At 41.7% G+C, this 13,627-nt stretch overlaps 1 protein-coding gene across 4 annotated transcripts; it reads right to left on the bottom strand.

The window, feature by feature from the left end:
* Nucleotides 1-965: 965 nt before the first annotated feature.
* Nucleotides 966-11,782, bottom strand: LOC133891736 (rho GTPase-activating protein 7-like). 4 transcript variants are annotated; one of them, XM_062332475.1, is made up of 22 exons: nt 11,345-11,782; nt 10,355-10,391; nt 10,205-10,281; nt 9,957-10,027; nt 9,728-9,806; nt 9,426-9,570; nt 9,203-9,322; nt 9,031-9,108; nt 8,885-8,940; nt 8,708-8,777; nt 8,278-8,365; nt 7,705-7,948; nt 7,148-7,363; nt 6,424-6,747; nt 6,102-6,154; nt 5,885-5,945; nt 5,724-5,807; nt 5,400-5,513; nt 5,142-5,308; nt 2,295-2,361; nt 1,521-1,703; nt 966-1,429 (listed from the first exon to the last, which is right to left on the bottom strand). In XM_062332475.1, the coding sequence occupies exons 1-22, from the start codon at nt 11,384-11,386 to the stop codon at nt 1,238-1,240; spliced, it is 2,568 nt and encodes an 855-aa protein (XP_062188459.1). In that variant the 5' UTR covers nt 11,387-11,782; the 3' UTR covers nt 966-1,237. The 4 variants fall into 4 exon arrangements, 3 of the variants coding, with proteins under 3 accessions (XP_062188459.1, XP_062188461.1, XP_062188460.1); XM_062332477.1 differs by having other exon boundaries at nt 1,545-1,703; XM_062332476.1 differs by having other exon boundaries at nt 966-1,426; nt 11,345-11,780.
* Between the last annotated feature and the right edge of the window lie 1,845 nt (nt 11,783-13,627).

Raw genomic sequence — 13,627 nt, 5'->3', positions numbered from 1 at the left:
CCAGGGAGCTATTGTTTTCATGAATTTTGCAGTCGCTTGCTAAAAAAAAATGCACTCTTACATGTCTATTCAGGTTTACCACTACAGTTTTGGTCTGGAGTCTGGACTGTTATGCTCTCAGTCGTCTCTCCCTTCCGATTGGCGATCCCAAATTACCAGTCACTGTACAGATCTCAACGGCAATTTTTCTTTTGTTTTTCCATGGTATTTCTTCTTTTTGTGCTATTTTTCAAGTGACGATAAATTAAGAAAACATCATTCATCCATCCTTAATGGTGACGATATCCGTGGTGGTGTCTTCTTCAGTGACGGTCACCATCTGCGAAAGGCACGATTAGGGTTGGGACATTGGGAGAGGTTAGGGTTTAGAATTTCGCTCGAGTGGTACTGTCAGCCTCTTGATTTGCAGGATGTTTGGGTAGGGTTTTTTTTTCATTTTTTTATAAAAAAGTCAGAAGCTATCCAAACGGTTGGTTTCTGATCCTAACTTCTTGTGGCTTTTAACTGATTGAGGAAGCGACTATGGCTGAAATGAACAAAGCTAAGAAGCAGGTTCTGACTGGCTTTTCTGTTTTTTAGATGTAGTGAGAAGTTAAAATTTTATTATAAAAAACAACAAAGCTCTGAAGCCACAGCCTATCCAAACGGACCCGAAGTAGGCTTGCTTTAGTCTGCTCTTTACCAAGCGTGCCAACCACCTTCATGTTTGCTAATGAAAACATGAGAAGCTTTCGAAAACCTGAAAAATCGCTGTTGCATTTTATCAGAAATGTCAATGATTTGCCACTTTATTCATGAACACCGAAGTATTTGCCACTTGAGGTTCCTATGCTGACATGCAAGTGACACAGCAGACTTGTCAGCATTGGTGCTGAAATGGCAACACTTGGCCACTACTACAGTGGAGGTAGAGGTACCCTGAGGGCTAGCTCACTTCAGTCAATTGAGAGTAAAACTGGACAATGGCCCCGAAAAAACACATTTATATTGCAAAGATACTTGGAAGACAAGTGTCAGTAATCCCCTTAACTCATTACATACAATAGAATAATAGATTACAAAAGCATAACAAAAATCACACTCGAAAAATGCTGCTGCATGCAACAGCAAAACAATTGAAGGATGGAGAGGGAAAGGGACATACATTCTCACTAGCGGCTTCTACAGAAGACAAGGGAAAAAGATTATGTACCGGGAATATACAGACGTGGGATTGCAACAACTGAACAACCTCCCCCTACCTTGGACTGTTCCAGGGAGACGAAGACTTGTAAGGGGAACCATGGGATGCAGATCCATGCCCTAAATCGAGGCCGTGGAGTTGCTCCATCAATTGTGACCTCCGTTCTTTGAAGAAATCTAGTCGGGTTGTCAGTTCAACCAGGGTGGACGATGGCACGGACTGTTGCCTCCCATATTCTGAACCCTGCTACAAATAAAAGCAAAGAGAATTGAATACTCATACTGAAGTAGTCTCCTTTAACACCGTTGCAGCCATAAGAAGAACCGGTTTCCCTTACCTCGGTTGCTCTAGGGATGTTCACGGACATCGAAACGGTCTCCACTGGCATGCTTGTTGATGCCTCCCTCGAATCACCCAAAGAGGCGTCCAAGGATTGCTTGCGGGAGGACTGCCTCGAAGAACCATGCGTTAGCACATGCTGCTTTAGGCTTCTCCAGTGTGATGCACCTGCTAAGCTCCCCTGCCAAAATGCCATCGTGTCTTAGTATCATTTTGCTGTAATTCCAGCTTTACATCATGGTGGGAAAATTAGTCATCGGTGGCCATGTTCACATCACGAGGTGACTCCCTGAATTGTTGACCTATCCACTAAAACTGGGTGCTTTGGGGTTTAGGTTGGAGTTTGAGCCAAAAAAAACTATGCTGTGTGACTATTACTTGGAGCCTTACTTATTTTCAGCAGAACATATTGGGAAATATTAGCATGCAGGCCTTTATAATCTAGGACCAGCAATACAAGCCTTGGATGGACATAAGCCACAGAACCAAGCATATGGCCAAATGAAAATCTCAGGAACTCATCAGAAAAGTAGATACGCTATTAGAGTCATCTTTCATTGTGCTGCTTGAAAGTTCCCGGTGGTGCTAACCATCCGGTGGCAGATTGCCAGTGGTGCCCTTTTACAACTAGAACAGATTGAACCTGTACAATACTACTGTTAAAGTGCAGTGGATAACGGGGCTAATGTCAGCTAATTTTTGCACTATCTTGGGTTTCGGTGTTGCGCATTTAAGCATAGCAAAGTAAGGGAAATTCCAGCAAACATCAAACCTCATTTCTCTGCTTCTCTTGATTACAGATTGCAACATTCATATCAAATCCCGGTTGGACAAAGTTCCTGGTAGCAATAACATATTTTCATGGTCAATGAATTGCAACATGAAAGGATAATTAGGGAATATAACAACAACAACAACAACAACAAAGCCTTTCAGTCCCAAACAAGTTGGGGTAGGCTAGAGATGAAACCCATAAGATCTTGCAAGTCTAGTCATGGCTCTGGCACGTGGATAGCTAACTTCCACGCACCTCTGTCCATGGCTAGTTCTTTGGTGATATTCCAGTCTTTCAGATCCCTCTTTACAGACTCCTCCCATGTCAAGTTTGGTCTACCTCGACCTCTCTTGACATTATCCGCACGCTTTATTCTTCCGCTATGTACAGGCGCTTCTGAGGGCCTGCGTTGTATATGCCCAAACCATCTCAAACGATGTTGGACAAGCTTCTCTTCAATTGGTGCTACACCAACTCTATCACGTATGTCCTCATTCCGAACCCGATCCTTTCTTGTGTGGCCACACATCCATCTCAGCATGCGCATCTCCGCTACACTCAACCGTTGGACATGTTGCCTTTTAGTTGGCCAACATTCTGCGCCATACAACATCGCAGGTCTAATTGCCGTCCTATAGAACCTGCCTTTTAGCTTCTGTGGTACTCTCTTGTCGCAGAGGACGCCGGAAGCTTGGCGCCACTTCATCCACCCGGCTTTGATTCGATGGCTCACATCTTCATCGATTTCACCATCCTTCTGCAGCATCGACCCCAAATATCGAAAGGTATCCTTCTGAGGTATCACCTGCCCGTCAAGGCAAACCTCATCTTCCTCGTGCCTAGTAGTACTAAAATCGCACCTCATGTACTCAGTTTTAGTTCTACTAAGCCTAAAACCCTTCGACTCCAAGGTCTGTCTCCACAGCTCCAACTTTCCATTTACCCCCGTCCGACTATCGTCGACTAGCACCACATCATCTGCAAAGAGCATACACCATGGGATATCACCTTGTATATCCCTTGTGACCTCATCCATCACCAAAGCAAAAAGATAAGGGCTCAAAGCTGACCCTTGGTGCAGTCCTATTCTAATTGGAAAATCATCGGTGTCACCATCGCTTGTCCGAACACTTGTCACAACATTATCGTACATATCCTTGATAAGGGTAATATACTTTGTTGGGACTTTGTGCTTCTCCAAGGCCCACCACATAACATTCCGCGGTATCTTATCGTAAGCCTTCTCTAAGTCAATGAACACCATATGCAAGTCCTTCTTTTGCTCCCTGTATCTCTCCATAAGTTGTCGTACCAAGAAGATAGCTTCCATGGTCGACCTCCCAGGCATGAAACCAAACTGATTTTTGGTCACGCTTGTCATCCTTCGTAAGCGGTGTTCAATGACTCTTTCCCATAGCTTCATCGTATGGCTCATCAGCTTAATCCCACGGTAATTAGTACAACTTTGAATATCCCCCTTATTCTTGAAGATTGGTACTAATATACTCCGCCTCCATTCTTCGGGCATCTTGTTTGCCCAAAAAATAAGGTTGAAAAGCTTAGTTAGCCATACAATTGCTATGTCTCCAATGCATCTCCACACCTCAATAGGGATACCATCAGGGCCCATTGCCTTGCCTCCTTTCATCCTTTTTAAAGCCTCCTTGACCTCAAACTCTTGAATCCTTCGTACAAAACGCCTGTTGGCATCATCAGAGGAGTCGTCCAGCTCAATGGAAGAGCTCTCACCTCCTCCATTGAACAGCTGGTCGAAGTACTCTCGCCATCTATTCTTAATCTCATCTTCCTTCACCAGAAGTCGATCTGTCCCATCCTTGATGCATTTGACTTGGTTGACATCCCTCGTCTTCCTCTCACGGATCTTGGCCATCTTATAGATGTCCCTTTCCCCTTCCTTCGTGTTTAACCGCTGGTAGAGGTCCTCATACGCCCGACCTCTTGCTTCACTCACTGCTCGCTTTGCGGTCTTCTTCGCCACCTTGTACTTCTCTACGTTGTCAACACTCCTGTCCAAGTGTAGGCGTTTGAAACATTCTTTCTTCTCCTTGATAGCCTTCTGGACATCCTCGTTCCACCACCAGGTATCTTTCGCTTCGCTTCTACTTCCCCTCGTCACCCCAAACTCCTCGGAAGCCACCTTCCGAATGCAAGTCGCCATCTTTATCCACATATTGTTTGCATCACCTCCTTCCTCCCAAGAGCCCTCCTTAATTACCCTCTCCTTGAAAGCTTGAGCCGCTTCCCCCCTGAGCTTCCACCACTTCGTTCTAGCGACTTTAGCGCGCTTATCCCGCTGGACACGTATCCGAAAGCGGAAGTCAGCCACCAAAAGCTTATGTTGAGGGACAACACTCTCTCCAGGTATCACCTTACAATCTAGGCAGGCACGCCTGTCTTCTCTTCTCGAGAGGACGAAATCGATCTGGCTAGAGTGTTGGCCACTACTAAAGGTCACTAGATGGGATTCCCTTTTTTTAAAGAGGGTGTTAGCTACGATCATGTCGTAGGCTAGAGCAAAGCTTAAGACATCCTCTCCTTCTTGATTCCTGCTTCCATACCCAAAGCCCCCATGCACCCCCTCGAAACCTGTGTTAGATGTACCCACGTGGCCATTGAGGTCTCCTCCTATGAAGAGCTTCTCGCCAATAGGTACACTCCTAACAATTAGGGAATATAACACGTCTAACAAAATGTCAAACATTCTGCTTTTGTTACTAAAATGTGCAGCTCAAACATTTGGAATATTTGGATGTTGTGGGCACGTAGTTCAAAGATAACTGAAAATAATGATACTTGTGAAGCGTACATCACATATTGTCTTACTGCGAGAGATGACTTGGAAGGTGTTGAGAACGATCATTTGCATCTATGAATGAGCTGTATTGGTGCTGGCGCTGTTGATTGAGTTGGAGATGTAGCTCTGCAACCTTCTGTTTTAGTCTTGCAACATCAGCTTCCGCAAGAGCAATCTCTTCAAGTTCCGCCTTCGTCTTAAGCGAAGTGATATTGTACAATAGATACCACAAAATAAGATCAGCAAGTACAGTAAATTGAAGATCAACTTGCTTAAGATTTGAGTACCTTTGAATCCATAGAGCATGAACTAGAAAATTGTGGAGAAGACATGCTTAGTCCAACTTCCAGTGCAGTTCTAAGATCCCTTTCAGCCTGTAGCTGCTCTTGCAACCTTGACACCTAGTGGTACAAACTAAGTGTGCTCAGACAAAGCAGCAAACTCTCATAAAGAGGCACTTGTTCTAAAATGTTACGTGGGAAATTGCCTAAAGCTGATTTCAACAAAACAGAATATAATCAAAATGCGCACAACAAATGGCTGAATTTCTGATATATTTTGGAAGCATAAAATGAAGCAATCAAATTATATACTGATCGAATATGGCATACATCCTGTTCCAGAGCCACACGACGCTCATGTAGCGCTTGTTTTCTTCTTTCCAAACTTGCATGTAGGATTGCATTACCTCTAGCCTGAGAAGCATGTCCAGTTAGTTCGCAAGATTCCCCTAAATCAAGAATTGATATACATGTATTTTTCCTTTGCTCACCTCCTTTGCAATCCTGATCTGTAGATCATTCTTTGTGACCTCAAGTCTTTGGATAGCAAGCCTGCAAAATTTATTTTTGTAGTTAGCACTTTCAGTATAAAATAAATCAATAACTGAAACAACTTTAAGAATCAAACTCCTTTGCAATTCTGGACTATTTATACGAAACAATCATGTAAACATATAAATTTAGGCTGTAGAATGACTAGGAACTTACTCTTCTTCACCTGACGAATCAACTAACTCTGACGAATGTTGGCTTTTTCTTGCCTGCATGAGCCATCCGTGTAAATCAGTAAGATCAAGATGCTACAGTTGATAATTACAGAAAAAAGAAAACAAAACTTCATGAATAATCTGATGGCAAATTAGTGTGCTACAGGAGCATATTTCTGGTAATGATTTCCCAGAGTCTCATAATTTTTGGTTCAAGATGTCATAAAACCAAAGTCAATGATCACAAACGTTACTTGGCCTTGCTAATGTAACATTCAACAAACCTATAAAGAAAAAAAAGCAAAAGATAACTCATCGCTTACATTATTCCGTCCCCAAAAGTTAGAACGCTTCGCATGCTGCTTAGTTCCATTGGGTTTGCTGGACTGTCTGTCCACAGAATATTCAGCTCCAGGACCAAGCAATGAAATTCCTGCATCCAAAGATGAAAGAATCTCTCCCATCAAGAATGGAGTTTCATGACTGGACACCAGATTTGATGGATCCTTTTCATTCGTTGATTGCTGGACACTCATTGAGCCATTTTCAGTTAAATGACTTAGCAGAGCATCATTTAAATCTGTCTTTGCTTCCAAAGCCTTATCCGCAACAGAGGGTTCAGCATCTGAATCATCGCCATGAACTACCTGTTGTGCACATTACAGTAAGGAAGCACAAACTATGTCATGACATCGACAAATGAAGATGCTAACCAAATAAAAAAGAAAACACAATTGGTTTCTTATTGAGCTACTCGGAGGTCTTTACACGAACCAAAGAAGGGAAAAAAATATACGGACAATAAAGATAAGAATTTTTTACAAGGAAAAAGTAGGGGAGACAAACTAGATAAGACATGCTAGTATGACCAAATCATGAGGTGCAATATGTTAAATATATTGAAAAAGATCTGTCTTCAGTGAACAAAGAAGTAAGCTTCTATTTGCATTTTTTCTCTTTAGTCCTAAAAAATTATAGAAGGCGAATATATGATTAGTATTGCACAATATAATACTGATTAGAACAGAATTGCAAAGCATATAAAACCTTGTAGTCATATAGGTCACCACCAGCACATGCACTGCTTTCACTCAATTTTCCACTCAATATACGCTCGGCATCATCTAATTCCTGATCAATATCATTTTCTGCATCATGGAACCCATTATCCTTGACATCCACGGTTTCATCATCTGTTGATTCTTCACTTCCACTATCTCTGGTTTGAGAATCAGGTGATAAGGAGCATCTTGGGTGTTCATCCTGTAAAAATGATAAACATTAAGGATATGGTGTCTGCTGCTTTTTAGTTTATCACACATAACTCTATGGTTAGACACCAGAGAAACCAATTATGCATGCAGATGAAGCAAGATGGGAGCTTTGCGACATATGGAAGGTCAAAATGCAATGCAGCTGTAAATTGAAATGATTTATCAGCTCCCTTATAAAATCATCACTTCAAATGTGCAGGCAGAAAATGAATCACATGCACTCATGATAAGTAGAGAGACAATTGACCGATTGCACCATCTTATATTGTCCATAATAATAGTATAATCAGACATATATAACAGACACTGGGACAGCACAAGTAAACTTACATCAAATATAGTCTCATATTCCTCTAATAGAGTAGTGACAATGCCTTGAGCGCTGTTAGCAGCATTTGCAGCAGCAATAAGCTGAGCAGAAGTGTCACCATTCATGTCGAAGTCATCTTCCATCTCACATTCACCAGCCAGAAGGGGACGTAACAAGAGAGGAGCCATACAAGCAGCAACTGCTGATGGAGTCATTCGATTCTCAGCAGTATGAGAAGCAATAGTATGCATCATTCTCAAAATTCTGCAAACATGGGTTTATGAATTGGTTGAGGATTAGCTTGATAAAAGATATAAAAAAATTACAGGTCCTAGCAAATTTGATGACTGCACAAAACTATAAGTACATGTAAAGATAATATATGTAGATTTGGTAACTTTATTTATGGAAATATATATGTCCCCTGTTGTTTCAAATTGCATACTTACAATAAAGAAAAACGGTTCACCATATGTTTGAGCAGACAGGGGAATGCAACTTAGAATGCATTATTCTTATTCAGGATTATATAATATCAGGTCATAGAGAATTTAAACACAAAAGATATCCCCGTGAAAAATAAATATACTTACCTCTGCAGCAGCAGCCTATTAGGCTCAGGAAATGTTTCAGATATTGCTGCACGCATAGAATTTATCCGAGATTCCTTAATTTCCAGACCTAGATGAGTATGAAAAAGGTATGTCAAAGGCCAAAATATGGAAACAAAGAAAGCTGAAAATTATACAAGAATCTCAGCTAGGAAACTAGGTTAACACTAACTATTTGTTTCTGCATATGTGACTGGAAAAAGAACATCCGAAATTCTCATAGATTAAGCATCCATTAAACTATAAGAAAATAGAACGCTAATCAGTGACCATAACAGGACCATGCTAGGAATCAGATGGAAGGATGTACAGAAGTACCGAACCACTCAAGCAATACAATTTCTAAATTCAAACAAGACAATCCTCCATAACCAAGGAACAATATTCAGATTAACATGAATAGAGCACTTACGGAAAGCTTCCAGTAATGCTGTGCAGCAGGAAGCAGGAACTGGAGAAGATGGCAGCTCACGGAGAACACGCTGCAGATACATAATTGCATTCATACAGTTGGCGAGCAGAAAACAAACTAATGAAACTCTATGACATCCATGAATCTTTCTAACAAGATAATAATTAAGCAAGGTACCTTTACACAGTCACCAACAACATGAGCATCCTCTTCGGGTGCAAACTCTGTCTTTCCTGCAATAGAAAGAAACAAGTGCACATAATGAATCATATGTGCAATGAAACCAAAACTAAACATCACAATACTCCAAATATCATAAAAACCTTGCTCATATTCTTGCAATCTCCTGTCAACCTCATCCACATCTGCAGCCTGACGCAAAATTCCTTCCACCTTTATCCCTACAAAAAATGTTCACAGTTCAATTAACTATTTATATTGGTAAAGTGCAGCAGGTCCCAAATTTTGGTGATAATTAACATTGCTTGGCCCCACCATGTTTCTCAAGGAAACGCAAAGCTTTTTCTAGAAAAGAAGGACTGCCATCAATATCTTCCAGTGCAAGAAGTATTGGCCTGCCAACAACTAGCGATTGGATAGGTCTCTTCTCTCTCCCTGCAGTCAATAGAGGAGGAAAGGTATGAAAAAACAGATGGATATTAAGTCCGCCATGAATAGAAGCGAGTCACATGATAGTATAAACTGTAAGGGAACCAACAATTCGGAATAGCCCCTTCATATACATCTGTTGTGTCATTACGAAATATTCCATTATGCCCCATCACAAGAGCTGCATTTGGAGCTTGTGCAAGAGCTTCTTCCAGTGCTGTTTTCCACTCTAATAAATCTTCAGAAGTTTCAGCCTGTATTTAGAAAAGGAGGTTTTAGAAAAGGAGGTATTTTTTATGTAAAAGTTGAAGGAGTATTAAATGCATGAAGCAAAATCATAAGGCTTTTAATTTAACTTTTGGGTTTGCTCGAGTGGGTCAAACTGTTTAGGTGAAAGGTAAAGATGTATACCTTCAAGGTGAAAGCACGGCCGTCATGGGCATCTGGAAAAAGGACAGTAAGCAGCTTTTTGTCCTCCCTGACTACTACACTGCAAATGAATGCAAAATATATCAAAAGAGAAGAAATAGCAAGTTATTTGTCTAGAGAGGCAGATATACAGCAAACGACAAACATATTTAGTACGTTCAGCATGACCAGACGAGATACAAAAAAGAATATTTGTCAAATAGACACATACCTCCCAGAATTATTCAGGTCAATGCCCCCCAAAGTAAGGTTCACTTCATCACTTCTCTGCGGCAATGTACTCTAAAAATGCAACGAATATGCAGTCATCAAGAATGAGAACTGAGTGCTCTTGACATATCTCGTAAACCAGAACAATGAATTAAAGGAAAAATATGACAATGACTAACAAGTAGTCCCGTTAAACTTAGCCCGAGTATAACCATAATTTACATTGTAAACAAGAACAACGATACTAACAGGATCACTCTTGAAGAATACTAGTGATGTTCGCGTGAGGATGAACCAACGCTTTTTCCACGATTTCCATCCAATTCCTGAAATATTGTAATGGTAACATTGCTATGGTCTCAAACGAAAGCACAAAATGTGTAACACAAATAGTTTTACCTTTGGATGATATGAAGAGAGGACCACTCTTAAATACCTGGCCAGGAGGTCATGGGATGTAGGAAATATTGTAATGATAACAGTAATTATGAAAGAACAGATTTCAGAAAATGTAAAATGTTGTCCGGTCCAGAAGTCTTGTTTCAAATAGAAAATTCAGAAGTATTGTATCAAACAAACAATAAACAAAACACCATTAATGCAAAAGTTCAAGGGAAACCTATGTATCTGATGCACCACAGCACAAATTCATGGTGACCAAATTGAACCATCATGTGAAGTTCCCTCATTTTGGAACGTGAGGAAGCTCTCCAACTAACAAATGAATTTACACAGCCTGCTCTCCTATGCCCACATATGCACAAACACACATAACCAAAATAAACTCCTACAAATTCTTCACATTGCCCTGGGTTCCTACTCTCCTTCCATTCCATATCCAACCTCTCTACTTATAGGGCATCTCAACTTTCAAACACCACTCACCCTACAGAAATATCAGTGACACCAGTCATCCCACATCTCTGACAGCAATTCAACAGAACCATTGTCCAGTTTGAACATAACAAGTCACAACAAAACATTGGAACGCCTCCATCAGTCCATCCTCGTACCATTTCCAATGTGATTACCCCCCAAACACTTCCATTCACATTTCTGCAGTGAAAAAATGTCAACTCCTACACAAATTTGAGCTAGCATGCGCCCCGTGCCCTCTAATCCAACCCAAATTCAGTAGCAGCAGCAGCAGCAACCCCTGCAAGCTCACCTTTTATCGTGCACCGGAGGCAACAGTCACCACCCACACATGACACATTCACACCACGTCCACCCAAACCGCACTGCTCATCCTCGCCATCTGGAGCTCGAACCCGAAAATTCCAGCACCAAAACAGCTAAACACCTATCCGCACGCCGAAGCAAGGCATCGGATACCAAACGCACGCCAAACTGGGCACCCCGCGCGCAAGCGAGGAATCGGACACTCACCGGGCCGCCACGCGCCTGCCGCTCGGCCGACCCCGCCGCCATCACCTCTCCCTCTTCCTCCTCAGATCGTCCGCATCAGCCAGCCAGCCAGCAGGCAGCGCCTCAAACGCAGCCTCAGCCGGAGCCGGAGCCGGAGCTACCGCATGAGCAGCAGCCGCATTTGGATCCGCGCGCGGGCGCCGCCGCCCGGCGCCACCGATCGATCTGGCGCGCGTGCGGTGGAAGGGTGGGAGCGGGAGGATTAGGCCGCGGTGGTTAGGATCTGGGGCCTCGGGTTTTTGGCCCGCCCGTGGAGTGGAGCCGCGGAGGTGGTGGGCGTGGGTGCCGCTCTGCTCCGACTCCGAGAGCGTAAGCGACAGGTGATTGATTACGCGAGGAGGGGCGCACGCTGCCGCTGCGGCAATCAAAGCGTCCCGGCAGCGCTTCACCTTTCGGCTCTATCTCACGTAGTCACGTCTGAAATAAAGCAGCCTATATCCCTAATTTTAGTCTAAAATAAAAATGAAATAGTTTGCTCAAACAATCTGACATAGCTCCGGATACAATAATTTTTGGAGTTGAGTATTACTAGCTTAATTTGTAAAGTTACAGTTATGGGTACATCGATGATGTTTGAATCAATTATTTTAATTTAAAAATAAAGATTTAAATCACTTTATCTTAGTCTACAAATTTAAAATTTAGTATGAAGCTGAAAACTAGAGTATTACCAAACAAAATATAACTCCAGTTCAACGAATCTATGAAGCTAACGATACCAAATTTCAATAACTAATAGAGCTAAAATTCTGCCAAACAACACCTCTCACCAAGCCGTACTGCGCTATGAGCTTTGTTAATTTAACCACCTTTGGATTTGCCTTAATCTGGTTCCGTTGTTTAATTGGGAAAGTACTATGCTACGTGACACCACACCTTTTCCAAGATGTGCCATCGTCTGAAAGAAAAAACGACGTGATCACGCTTCAAAATCACAACGGTTCAGAAATCAGGCGCCCGTCGTATGAACACCGTTTTAGTTTAGGAAATATACATGTTTGGTTCACAAGAGAGAGAATAATTCAGCGCTAAATGCTGCCAGTATGTTCGAAACGCATGAATTTCACATAAATCACCGTGTTTCAAATTGACCTAGCCGATGGTCGAAATACTAATGGTGCTTGTACTCTAGACATCATAACAACAATGAATTCCATTTAACAAATTGTTACCATAGCATAATAAATGAATAAATACAATTACATTCAGCAAACTGGTCTCCAGAAATGGGAAACAGGTATGATTGGACTGAATAGATTAGCCAAAATGTCTCTATGTTAGGCAAGTGGCACTAATCTAAAAGTGATATGAAACTATAAAATTAAGATGGGCACCAAACTGTTATTAACAACATATATGTCAACATGCATCATCAAGTGTAAAGTGCATGTACGCTTCCCAAGACTTTGCTCTGGGATTGCGTGTGCTGGGGAGGATTAGGCAGAGAGTAGGTGTGACTCAAAAGGGACGCTACTACTGATCAGGAGGAGATTAGGTACGAGGCCGTAGCAAAAAGGCTCTGGGAATAGCCAGATGTGACGGACTGTTACTGAACCTTATAATCATAATATACATCGTTTTATATAAAACACTATCTCTGATGTTAGATTTGATCAGACGTGAAGCTAGAGTTTTGAAAACTGATTACACATTTTAACATATCAGATCTAGATGGTGTACATGTTTATAACTATGATGCATAAGAAACAAAATTGAATCGTTGATAACTAATATTTATAAAATTAATTGTATTTGTGATATTATGAAAGTATTTAAGACAAATCTACATATGATTTTAAGATTTTCAAACTAAATATTTTGAAAGTTATTGTTGACCAAAATTTTAAAAGTGTGACTAATTTTTTTTTTAAAAACGACATATATTTATAACAGGTGGGAGTATTATGTTAATGCATAGGTGGTCACCGACTCACCGTAGCCTGGATGGGCCTCGGTTTGGTTTGCCTTCTTCCCGTTTCCGCCCTTGTTTTCTTCTCCTCTCTACCTGCTGCAGTGCCGGTAGGAGGAGGGATCCTTTCAGGCTGGGCCATTTGCGTCACAGGACCACTGTTTGGAGCTGTAGGACCTAGCTTTTTGTTTTGGCTAGTGACACAGCTATTTGGATTAATTTGTTTTGGAATTTGTATCTGGCAGGTTGTTGAGAACCTGCAGTGAATATCCCTTTTGGCCTGTGCTCCGAAGAGTATCGAGCTCGGATCAAATTTGAATCTTTGGTTGAAAGTT

Source organism: Phragmites australis, chromosome 14 (genome assembly GCF_958298935.1).
Source record: "Phragmites australis chromosome 14, lpPhrAust1.1, whole genome shotgun sequence".
NCBI classification, from domain to species: Eukaryota; Viridiplantae; Streptophyta; class Magnoliopsida; order Poales; family Poaceae; genus Phragmites; species Phragmites australis.
The sequence above is the reverse complement of the archived record's forward strand: the minus strand, read 5'-3'. Positions and strand labels throughout refer to the sequence as shown.